Here is a 13,316-nt window from a genome sequence, read left to right as displayed (position 1 = left end):
GAAACAAATTCCTTGCCTGCTGATCCTGTTCTTTGTAAATGACATTGTTGACAGATACACAATAGCTTTTCAAAGCCACAGCTCCTACACTCCCCATCTATTTTTAGATGATAGAAATGTGAAGTCTTAATTCGGCTGTGGCGTAGTGCTCAGAGAATTTGAACAGCTCGGTTCAGTGTTCAGTTGCTACACATGTTAGCAGATGGGAAAACTCACAAATGACCATTAGAACCATTTAAACAGTAGCTTCATTTCATTTAATTTTATTGACAAAAAGCCATCAAGCTTGATCAAAGAATAGAAGATACCAGAAATTCCTGAGAAAGCAAAAGAGGAGATCTGAGAAAATTACACGGATCATTTGGACCTCACCAAAAGCCTTTCTTTGCACATTGATGAGGATGCAGCGAAGACCAGCAGAGGGCCTGCTTGAAGATATGTTGCTAACACAGAGAAAAATGCAAAAAGCATCCAACCTACTACATCTAGTAACATTTCAAAATATCAGATTGGCAAAAATGGGATAGGAAACTTACTGTCAGTGCTGCAAAGGACCAGGAATAGTACTAGCATGTGGTTGAAACACACACATACAGTAGATGTAGGACAGGACAAAGAATAAATTGATGTATTTCCCTGAGCCGGGACAAATAAATGATTCTATTTTAACCCCATATCCCCCATTTTTTATCAATCAAAAAAAGAGATTCATTTAGGGAACTGTTCTGCCAATGAAGATTATGACAAAACTTAAACCTTAAACATCTGAAAACCAAAGCAGCTTACATTACTGTTCACAAGAGCTTAATCATCCTGAAGTTTGTTCATTCATTCATTCACTGGCAAGGCAAAAACGAGTCTTTTGCAACTGGAGCATAAATGCACATTATATACACTCTGACGCAAATGCCTGTTTGTAGTTATTAAGGCACTGAAGTTGGAGGGACTGGGCGAATACAGGCATGTTTATACTGAGTTTGAATGCAGCGTAAGTGTATTTGATCTGACCAGTAGTTTTCACAGAACTCTACAACACATACATACAATATGTCTGTAACAAATTATTAAAAGCCCTTACTAACACAAATGACAATGATATTTACAATGAGAAAAAAAAAACAACTTTCAAGACAATGCATTGTTTGTCCATTTGGCTGTTTACTTAAAGCTCTTATGACTACGTAATTGTTTTTTAATAAGTGGTATTTGGTGCTTAAGTTATTATAGATAAACTATAAAGGCAAAAGAATGTGGGGATGTGTTATAAACCCAGCACTGATTCATGTTCAGTGTGTTTCCATTGTGCCATCTCAGAATCAGATCCTGCACATCATGCCCATGTGAACACGCTTTACATTCCAGGGAAACAGACATTTCTTCTATTGTCGCATAGTCGCAGTGTTTTCATTTCTTTCACTTATACCGAAATGAACTGCTGAATCTGGAACTTGACATCTTTTGGTTCTCATATCTACACCAGATAATCAGTGACAGTTTTGTTCTGGCGATTGTTCTGTGACTGACTGTTTGGGGAAGCCATGTAGCCGCATAGACTGGAAGCACAGCACAATTACAGGCATAATAGGATCATTGTGTGTTGTCCTTAGGTTGGTTCCTTTCCAAACAGTCGTCTCTTCAGTTTTTGACACTGGTTGATTAGTCCTGTGTTAAGTCAGACTGTGGATTCCAGTTGATTTGTTAGCTTAATGGCTGCATGCTGAGAGGTTATGACAGATGAGGGATAGTTTGGTTGATCCTGGTCGCCAACAGGCAGAGAAACTACATGGAGATGTCAAATGCCCCACTCTCCATGGTAGAGTTGTTCATAGAAAGAATAGTGTTCCTGATACTATAAAAATCCATCAGGACTAAATCGTTTCCAGTGTTTAACTTCAGTTCTGGAATAAAGTAGAGAAGGAAAGATGACATCACTTTAGACATCTTACTTCTCATGCATCTCTGATTATCTAACCATAACCACCAGCACCCCTCACATATACCTTATACTTACCGCTCGGCTCAGGGCCAGATCGTTCACTTTTTCCTCCTGACCACCTGTTTGAGATGCAGCTCGCTCTCTGCTGCTACAATAGGCAGCTCATTTTTCAGATGGTACGAAATAAGATGACTTATGCTCTCAAATAGCATGTCTTTGGTTCGGACCTTTATGGAGAACAGCAAGAGCCATGGTGTAAGTAGTTAGCTTGACCACAAACAGCAGATCAATGAATACAAATAATATTACTAAATAATAAAATTTCACTATGATATCATCAGAAAAAACAAGTTAAAAAGTCATTTACTGGTTTTACCTAAACTACTATGATCTTTGCTGGAGCGTTGGAAAAAATATCTCTTCACTTGCTCTCAGACTTACCACTCCCTCAGGATCCACCAGCAGCAGGTGTTTGGGCAGGCCACAGTGCATGCCTGTTAGCACATACTGTCCTGGGTTGGTCGTACTCTCACGAACGAGGAAATCTCCATCTCGGACCAGGAGTTTCTCTGCATCACGTCGGCTCATGCGGCTGTGGTACCAGGGTTCTCTGCGGAGCTGCTCCTCGTTTGGGGCCACAGGGGCTCGACGGCGAGGAGGACTGGGCCACTCGTCCTCCAGGACCCGAACACTTCCACCTGTAGCCTGAGCACCTCCGGCTGCTGCAGTTATACAGGAACCAGCAACTCCACCACTGGCCTCATGGAGCTTCAGGGCATCCTCAAAGGGCCCTGCAGGCACAATAAATATGTTGTCACACAGAGGGCCTTAGCAGCCAAAAGGTTACAGATCATGCAATGTAACCAAAGCATACCCCGTCTGAATCCAGCAGGACACCTTAACTGCAAGACAGTTGTGTCCCCCTCTTTTCTCCCATGCCTTCTGTCTACCTCATTACATAACTCTTTCAAATAAAGGCAAAATGCTAAATAATGTGTTTACTCAACAATATTTCCAATAAGATCTAGTGACATTATTTCCACTGTCCCTGTCAGAATAAGTCATACAAAATCCCAGTCTTACTCATATCAAAGAGATCTTTCTTGGGACTGTCAGGTGCCCTGCCCCCTCTTTGTCCATTGGGCCCCTGTGCCAGTGAGTCGAGGTTTTCTAGACTTTGGGTGTTAACATACTGATGCTCCTCATAGTCTCTGCTGCCCGGTGGCTGGCCATCAGCACACAGGTAGCCATCTGATGTCAGACCTGAGAATGACAGATACACATTTCTCTATGTAGTCAAATGTGCAGCTACAGTATGTATACTGCATATGTGTGGAAAAGGCTACATGCTTATTATGTTTTCATTTTTAAGATACTACAGTATGTGTAGAATGCAGCTGCAGTATAAATTAATGTGTTTTGCTAACCTAATCCAAGGTGTCCAAGGTTTAGATGATAAAAAATTGCTGCTGAATAACTTATTGATATAGATTTTATATGTGGTTTAGTTAAAGATGAATTCATAATCCAAACAGAATTCAGAGAAATGGTGTTATAATATATTTTTCTAGCTGTCATACCTGCTTACTACCACAGGGTGCCTCACCTGAGCTGCTTGTTGTCTCAGTGTCCCAGTGAAGCTCATAGCACAACTGACCAGGGGGGTAAGATGCTTGGTCTCTTCTAGCTGGTGAGCCCATCTGCACACAACACAAATACACAAAAATGTCCTAAAGCACTCTATTTGAAACATTACCTGCAGCATGTCACCGTATTTTGAACAAGCTGCAGTGAGAGGAGTGACTTATTCTACTCCATGGACAGCGAAACAAACAAGGCTCTTTCTGTAATCATATCTGTCGTTGGCAATTATGTTGCAGGCACATCAGGGAAGCAGCTATGGAGTATATGTTCATGCTCCTGCTGTTTAATTCCTTGTAAACAATATGGGGAAGGAGTAGAAAAACATATCAGTCACTACTTTATGAGGCGCTCAGTGCGATTGTACAGAGTCTGGCAAAATTTAATCAAGAACTACACAATAGATGTAGCTATAATTACATCTGTTTAATTACTATCAGTACAGCAATGGAAAAATACGTTGTTACAAATACCTACTAAAAACATTCAGCATTCAAAATCCTGCTTAAATCTAAGTACACAAATATTATCAGTGAAATGTACTATTACTACTTATTGGTTACTACTATTACTACTATTGGTATTGCAGTAAAATGTTATAGATATGTTGTTAATATGTATACCATACGTGTGTACGCTGCATATTGTTGCTGTATTTTGTGTGTATATTGAGTAAATTTGTGGCATTTCATAGCTGTACTCCACAACCAAGGCTGTCTTACCTGCATCCAGAACCTGAACTGACTTAACATTGTCTCGTCCAAAATCACGCAAGGTCACACACCTGAGCTGCTGTCTTGCTCTGCGGCTGGGTATGAATGTGACCCAGGAGGGCTCCGCTGGACCGGAGCCTGGAGTCCACTACTCCCCCAACGGGAGGTTCCTTTCCTGGGATACTGTTGTAGTAATCGTGCTCAGAGAAATCCTCTTCCTCCCCCCACACTGGCTCCTCCTGCCTGACAGACCTGAGGCAGCACATGCAAGTGTGAAGTTTTGTAACTAAAACAAATAATGCAAAGCTAAACCATCATGTGTCTTTGTAATGAAAATCAAAGACATCTGAGAGTTGTACAGTAGATCTGGTCTTGTGGTGGAATGGTGCTCTATTATATAGAATGTCAGACACTTCAAAGTATTTATATGATCAGTATAATTATTGAGATTTAGAATTGAGCTGTTTAGAGAATAGGTTATCTATTAGCATCTTGATTGTTGTTGTCTATAGTCAGAAAATGTTTTCATTGATTTCACAAAGTGTCACCACTCCACAGTAATGAAAACACTAGTTATCTTTTCATAAAGGTCATTATTTTGGGACGACTGGGAGTTACCTCTCCATGGACGCCATGGTTTTGGGAGGGCTGTGCAGGTACTGTTTGAACTGCAGCTCAAAGGCTTGACCGATGGTGCTGATGACACTCTGGGCTAAACCATCAGAGCACTCCAAGATATGACATGCTGAGACAGACAAAATAAAAATAATGACAATAACAATATCATTCTAAAACTAAGAATAGTTTATGAACCAAGAACATATATTCTTTCCAATTAGTGGCTATATTACAATCTAAAGTTCTTTGTATGTATTGTCTGTGTGTGGTTAAGTAACAGGGTGGACTTGTGTGACAGGCTGTACCGTACCTCTCTGATTCACTGGGTCTTTGGCCACATACGCAACATAATCAGGCGTGTCCTGCAACCAACAGGAAGAAAAATTCAATCAGACCAGATGATGCGACATTAAATCCCTGATTCTTGGTGATTCTTTTGTCATAAGAATTCATTAGAGAATCATTAGAAACCAGTTAAACGCAATTTAGTCAGATATGTGCAGTCTGCCAAAAAAATCCCATTCCACAACAATGTGAAAACGAGCTGGGAGAAACTTGCACTTACTGTGTCTCCCCCGGAGGCAAATGAAATGGACTGCATGGGATGGTGTGCTATCACCTGTAAGACACAAGTGGCAGAAGTTTGTTAGTGCAAGATGTTTAGTTTCAAAAATAATACAAGTTTTAAACATGACATTTGATAAAAGGTCATTTGAGCAACTTAATCAGTCCAATGCTGAAAAAGATGAACTTATCGTAGTTTAGTATCATCTAACCTGTCGTGTGGTGGGTATGAGCAGGCCGAGGCCGTCTATGGAAATATTGACTGCAATGCTCATGCCTGCAAATCTCAGGTTACTCTTTCCCCATGATGGACTGGAGGGCTTTGTTCACTGCCTATGTGAGAAGGATTCACAGATTTTACATCACCACTCATTTAAAAGAAAACGATAACGTCATCCTGTAATTATCAAGAGCGAAAGCCTGTCTCCAGTCACAGGCAGGGTTATTAATCACAATTAATCATGTTCGTGAGAGTACGACCAAGCTGTCATGTGTACTCAAGTGGCAAAGACCCTTTGTGGTAAATCCTACACATCTAGTTCTACAGCATTTAAATGATTTAGTGTCTGTGAGAACACTAGGAATTACTCCCAAACATACATGTAAACTAGTATTAGTAGGTATTCTTAGAAATTAGCATAGTAACCTTCTTCTTCCAGGCCCCCTTTCCGCCTGGCACAGCATCACAGAGCCTGTTGATGGCTTCCCTATGGAGGTGATGAAGAAATGTCAGAGGTCAGACTTTGTTGGCAGACACTAAACACTGATAATAGTACATTCAAATCAATCCAGTGGCTGTCAAACTCCCTGTTGAATCAGTGAAGAAGAATCACTATGATCTTATGCAAAACAAAGTGTTTAGGATAAGATGTCCTAGTGCTTCTCTGGGACATTGATATTCACATCGTTATTTTCTACAGTGTAAATCTCTCTGCAGACTGTTACAACTTTACAGTGAAACAGCTGCAACCCTTGGGATTGACTATCTAATGGTTGTCTAAAGCTTCTGTCCCATGTGTGTCTGATAGCGGGGACAGAGGCCCAAAGTGCATTTGAGGGTGCTGTTCACACTCTCTCTGCCAGGGGACAGCAGGGACAGCAGTCAGGAACCCAGCTGCCCCTATCAAGTGGCTTGTAAATATTTAAAAAGCAGCATCCTGGGCCCCAGCTCGAGTAAAGGTCTTCTTAGGGATTTTTGAAAAACACCACAATGTTCGAATGACTCATGCTGATGGGACGGCAGAGAGAGGAGGAGAGAGTGACATAGGCTGTTGTTGTTGTTTTTGTCTGGAGCTTCACCATCTTCCCTGCAATAAAATCCTCATTATCACTGGTGTTGCTGTTTAACACAGAGACACAGAGAATAATGTCAGGAGAGTGCACCTTTTTAAAATTCAGCCGAAGCACATTTTTTGAAATTCAGACAGTCACTGAATGATTGGTTGTAGTTTTCCATGACTGAAATAAGTTGTATAAGAGAAATGTGAAAACTCTCGATGCATTCTATAGGCTCTGACTTAAATGCTGGTTTAAAATTGCATCGAACTGACAAAAAAAAAAACAAAACAATAAATCGTTTTTTGGCCTTGCACTGAATAAGAGACTTCATGTCATTTGCCTAATTGGATAATTTGGAAGTCAGTATTAAAGCAAGCCACTGATAAGCTGCTTTATATAAGCTACCAGATGGAAAGCCGTGTGAAAGTGAATTTCAATGAGGTTAAGCAAAAAAAGCTTCATATAACATAAACAACCTCGAGGATGCAAAAAGGAATTCATCAACAAAGCAGTAAACAATCGTGGCGTGATGTCATGCAGTGAGTCATAACGCAGCTAAATCAGATGTAGTCATCTTATGGCCTGTATGGTTCCTCCCATGGCTAATGTTTTGTTTTGAACATGTATCCCCCCCCCCCCCCCCCCCCCCCCCCTCTCCCCTCCTCCTCCTCCTTGTCAAGAAGTTACAGCCACAGACATTATCCAGCAGGGTGCGTTCATGGGGACCACTGCAGCTTTCCACAGTCATTAGCGAGCATCATCAATAATAGATCTCCCTCTCTATCGCTCCATCTCTCCTGCCTCCTCCCCCCCCTGCACTTAAGCCTTGGATGCATGGTGGGCTCCGATTACAGCCGATCAATTGTGCAGGAGAGAGAGCAGGGTGAGAAACGGAGAGGGAGGGAGTAGAGGGAACGCTTTTCTTTTATAACAATAACATCACATGCAGGGCATTAAAATACAATGATACAGGCAAACCAAGACTCTGAGGTTTAAGTTTATACATTACAACCATAGGATGACTTGTCACACCACTGATTGCACACAGTAAACAGCTGTGTTGTTTTCTCTTAACTGGAAAATAAACACCACTTTATATTGCTGCCATCTTGCACAATCTTAAATTATATATTTTTTAGTGCAGTTTCTTATATCAGTTTTATTCTAAGTAAATTCTCCTGACTCACCTACCGGTAGAGATGGATAGCAGCTTACCTCGTCACCTGAGTCCGCGTGTTAAAGTCCAGAGAGCGCATTGACTTCAGCACCTCAATGCAGCCCATGTACTGCAAAGAGAATCACAGTGAAGGGAAAAATAGCCTAAATTAATTTTATACAAATATATGTTGTTTGAAAGGGACCAAGATTAAATGTGCATTATTAGTTTAATAATAAACTGGTGAGCATTATTTTAATTGTACATTAAAAAAAAAAATTCTCATTTCTCATCTTTAAATCCCTTCATCACTTATTAAAAAAATATATTTTATTGTACTGTACAGTCAGATTGCCTTAAAGCAGACTTAAAGTTAAAGAAACATACTGCATCTAACAAGTTGATATTTTTGTAAATCTTTCATAAAAATAGCCTTTTAACGTTCCACATAGTCCTTGTGCAGAATGGTGGATGGTAAAAGGTGAAAACAACACTGTAGTACACTGTATTTTCTGTAAAACCTTTCAAAGTGGTATATCCGTGATGCTGCAAAACTCCTATTGGTAAACATAACAATTTCCAACAATGCATCCTAAACACTCAAATCCGCATGTTGACCATTAAAGTGTACTCCAGTGGCTAACAGCCAGCTGAACAGCTCTCTAATGGTTGTCAGGTTAGGGTGCTAATGGCACCTTGACTAGATTAGCGGCACTAAGAGCTCCAAATTATGGACAAACTGTAGCTTTTCAGGCCTCTTGGGAATACTAAGGGTGTGAGTGTGTTTGTGTGCTGTATACAATCAATGCACGTGAGCTTGTACTTATTTGCATTTCTCTAAAATTTAGGTCTACATGAAATAGTATATTAGTGAATATGATTATAATTAAATATTTCTGTTTGTAAACTAGTTTGGCACTACATGGAGGTATATGTACGCATGTACATGTATATGTATCATTTGTTGTGCACTTATATCTATGTGCTTTTCCTTTATATTTGAGTCATAAGCTCTGCGAAAGCTATTTGGTGATACATAAATCATATCATGTTCGGCTCAATAAGTGTCACATTTAGTGTAGTTACTTGTAATATTACTGTACTGAGCACAGCGGGCAGATCACAAACAACAACAAATAAACAGACACAGCAGAGAGAAACCAAGAGAGACAGAGGCAGAGGAACCTCTGAGCCTGAGAGCTTAATGAGCTTTCTAACCAGATTTGGAGAAGGGGGAAGTCTTCCATCAGGAAAATTGAGTCTCTCTTTTTTTCTTGCCCTCTCTCTCCCAATGCCTCCTTTGTCTGTCACTCATCTGCTGATGCTACGCATCCCTTCTTCTATCAAACACTCTGCACTTTTATCCTTTTGGCCTCTAACACACTATTCCTGTCACTACAGGGACACTGAGTTTCCAAGAAACATTCCTCACAAATGTAATAACTCTGGCATCCTCTTTAAATCATTCTTGCTTTGTGGAAGTTTTCTTTGAAATAAAGCAGAGACTTGTTGTATTTGTCCTGAGCTCGATTCATTATCTAACATCTGCACAATGAAACGCCTGTAATGGCCGAGTGGATATTTAGTGAGAACAGCTGGATGCTGCTAAAAAGTATCTGGCGTTGATAGTAAATAATATATATATAAGTTCAGTTCATGCATTTGTTATGAACTGAACTTAATATATTTTATTTGTATATTCAAATAACATGAAATAGAATTTATGTTGTGAGTGATAAAGACGTGAAGAGTAAGGTTCCTTCTACTTTAATACTTTTGGGAGCTGTTCAAAGCAGATTTCAGAGCAGAGACTATAAAACTACCTCTGTGCCTTCGTGGTAGGTTCTGTCTAGTAACTACACCAGCAAGCATCAGAAAATCACATTACAAATATATTTATATATTCATAATTTGATACGGAAATACTGTGTGCCAAAGTTTAAAGGAACAGTATGCCAGGATGTTTGCTCTCTAAATGATAGCTGCTTTGGCAGCAGCAGAGCTTTGTTTGATGCTTGCTGCAGTCTCCTGGCTGTCACAGATGGCAGAAGTGGGCCAGACGTGGAGCCTGGCACGATCGTGAAAGTGCAAAGGAGAAAACTAATACTTATTCATATTTGTGTCTTACACAGCAGAGGAGTGACATGTGCACGTGTTTGTGTGTGTGTGTGTGTGTGTGAGAAAGAGAGAGTGAAGAGAAATAGAGGGAGAGAGGGTTGTGTGCCATGTTGATTAAAAATGGCACAGTGCAGCAGCAATCGGCTGTCACTTTGACACTAAAACATGCAGCAGGGACTCCTCCCTGCATAGATTTACCATGGAATTGCATACACAGCACTGCTTTAACAGCCATGAAATGCACTTGTTTAAATACACATAGCTATTGTTATAAATATAATGTATGGTGCATACATCCTATGTGTTATCCTGACACAGTCTCTCTACCAGCCACACCAAGCGATCATTTGTGCCATCAAAAATGATTCCTGTACCACTTCAGATGACAACATTAAGCTTATAAGCTGATAATCAACTGAGATATCAATCAAATATGAAAACAGCCCATGTAAGTCGTGCACAGTGATGAAAACTCATACATACTCAACGCTGAACCCAACCGTCCTCTTCCCACATCACATGATGCAAATGACTGTGATTAAATGTAATTGAATATAGGAATGAATAGTGCCCGTATAATGCCATTAAAAGGCATGCTTGGGCCCCAGACCGTGCTAATCAAGAGCAATGTCATTAGTTTGAGGAGGAAGAGAGGGGGAAGAGCAGTGCAAAGAGGTGTAGAGGTGAACAGGCATGGGGGGATTGCTAAGGAAAGATCATTGACATTGACGTCAAGCTGTCTGCTTGGGATGGTAAACACAAGTCACAAAAACACACAATTATCCATTTCCTTTATAACCATTGTCACATCTCTGGTAGAATGACTAACCATCCATTAAGTAGATGGATTTTATTTTAGAATTTTTTTTAACACAAAGAGCTTACATGATATTAAAAAACATTAAACTTGAAAAAAAATTTGCTCAAGCATGCTACATTTATTTAAACTATAATAAAGGTAATAATTTACTTTACAGGTGAAAGCTTATAGAGTGAATGCTTGTAGAGCACATGAATGTAAACAATCCCAAACAACACAAAGAGCACCACTCCCACAAGCCTACGGCCAGGCACGGGTTACATACTGTAAACAACAAATACAGATGTTATTGTTATGTATATGGTGCAGTGCAGCAGAACAACAATCCTTACTACAGTCTGCACGCATCATTTCTGGATCTATCTATCTATCTATCTATCTCCACTTTGACGCAGTCGCCCTTCCAGCCACACTAAGACATCTATCTGGATTAAATTATGTATTCCCCAGCCCTCGTCACATGAGCTGCATAACAAACTGCCTGGCACTGTGGTGTCCTTTTGTTTCCCAGCTAGATAGAGAAGCGTTCAAATGGGGTCATTAATATGATGTGAATCATCTGGTGAGAAGACACTGACGCTGAAAGTGAGCGCCAGAAAAAGAAAAGTTACTTTTGTTTCACCAGAAGGTAAAAGACATAAATCCCAGACTAAATTGATTGAATGTTTCACTTCATTCATAATGGATAAACACCGTGCATTGACTCACCCTGACAATATATGATGCCCCCGGTCCTGCAATCTTCTTGTCAGGATGCAGCCAGCCTTGGGAGGGCTTGTGGATGAAGCTGCCCTTCTGATTGAAGTCCTCGCCCCCCAGCCACATGCCTTCAACCCTTGTTCTGCGGTTCATTCCTGACCTGGAGCCGCTGGAACCTCCAGTGCTCGCCATGACATCTGGGGACCCAAATCCGTGGCCCCCTGCACCGGCAGAGTTTGCCACTGCTACTGCTCTCTGTCCCCGAATGGCCTGTAGTGAACAGGGGGTGACACACACAGGGTCACAAGAGTTAAGTACCGCTGCTAGACTGGCTACTGGACCACTGGCTGAGGTTGCACCGCTGTTCCTGTGTGAAGTTGAAGAAGGGGAGGCCTGGGAAGGAGCTGCTGCTGCCTTGCCCGAGTCCTTGCTAGAGCTGGAGCTGGAGCTGGAGTTGGATGGGCTGCGGCTGAGCAGGGAGTTGGAGAACTTCCACTGGGGCATCTTAGGGATGAGCATGCAGAAGGTTGTGGCGGTGTCCTGCTCCCCATCCAGGCAAGGAGAGTCAGCCAGAGCTGTAGCCCCAGCAGAGGAGGAGGACCTGGCACTGTGATCCAGAGGAGGCAGGGGAGGTAGTGGAAGGCTCGGGGTGGAAGAGGGGACCACCGGTGTGGCCACAACTTTGCCGCTCATGGCTAAGCTCTGCATCAGGTCATCGGAGGAGGTCACAGACTCATTGCGAAAGCGGCCATACTTTGGCTTAAGGAGCATGCCCGGAGGAGCCGCGTGAAGCAGGAGCAGAGAGGGGGATAACTGCCAGAGGATGAGGGGGGAAAGGGAAAAGGGAAAAGGGGGAAGGATGGGGGGGGGGGGGGTGTGATGGAAGAGGAGGGGGAACTAGAGAGAAAATCTTCCAGGCGGAGTCCTATATCCTTGTCAAAGTCAAATGAATGCTGTCTGGTCCTCTCCCATTCACACACACGCACACACGCTGTCCCGCTCTCATGCCGCTCTCCTCGCTATCTGAGCTGGCCTGCTTCATTTCACTGCCTTAGGCAAGCTCACTCATATGCTCCCAGTGTCTCTCTCACTCTCTCTCTCTCTCCTTGGATGATGTCATTGGGTCTATTGGCCCTGCCCTGCCCAGCTGCACTCAGACTGTATTAGCTAAAACACATCTGCCTGAACCACCCTGCTATAAGACGCAAACACACACATTTATCCTCACGACAACAGCTATTTTTCTGCTTTAAGGACGTTCAGCAAATTAATATGTGTTGCTGCAGTGTGCAGTACCATCTGGAAAAATTATATATGAAAAGCATTCAGACTAAGTAATACTCTCAATGTAGGTGGAGGTTACATTATTGACTAAGTGACTAGGTAAATCACTTTTTTATTCTTATGATGATAAACATTGAATTCACATCAGAAGTCACAATAGATTTTGATTTCACTGAAGCGAGTAAACTAAACATATGCAGCATAATCTTTCTGTAACAAAGTGAAAATTGTTCGGGTCGCCCAGGTTTTCTTATCAGTGTAATTTCCTAATTTGCCATAAACACTTGTCCCATCTGTCCCATGAGGGAAAATCATTCATTAGCAGAGAGCTAATTACTGAAAAAAAAATTACATATAGGTAAAAGTCACATTGCATGAATAAGGAAACAAACAAAAACAAAAAAAGCAAAAAGAAACAAAACAGCACGGCAATACCCACTGATAGGACTATGCCAAAATACAACATAGAAAAAATAACTGAATAATTGA

The 13,316-nt window shown here is 41.4% G+C and overlaps 1 protein-coding gene across 1 annotated transcript; it reads right to left on the bottom strand.

The window, feature by feature from the left end:
- Nucleotides 1–251: 251 nt before the first annotated feature.
- shc2 (SHC (Src homology 2 domain containing) transforming protein 2) lies at nt 252–12,409 on the bottom strand. Its single transcript, XM_026346387.2, is given in 14 exon segments — nt 252–1,898; nt 2,012–2,163; nt 2,378–2,727; nt 3,020–3,199; nt 3,543–3,636; nt 4,362–4,542; nt 4,909–5,035; nt 5,219–5,270; nt 5,474–5,527; nt 5,685–5,774; nt 5,776–5,805; nt 6,119–6,179; nt 7,966–8,036; nt 11,553–12,409. Coding segments are annotated over 13 exon segments (2,181 nt in total). The 5' UTR covers nt 12,315–12,409; the 3' UTR covers nt 252–1,898; nt 2,012–2,034.
- Nucleotides 12,410–13,316: the final 907 nt, after the last annotated feature.

This window comes from Anabas testudineus, chromosome 4 (genome assembly GCF_900324465.2).
Source record: "Anabas testudineus chromosome 4, fAnaTes1.2, whole genome shotgun sequence".
Lineage (NCBI taxonomy): Eukaryota > Metazoa > Chordata > Actinopteri > Anabantiformes > Anabantidae > Anabas > Anabas testudineus.
Note: the sequence above shows the minus strand (reverse complement) of the source record. Positions and strands in the feature narration are given on the sequence as shown.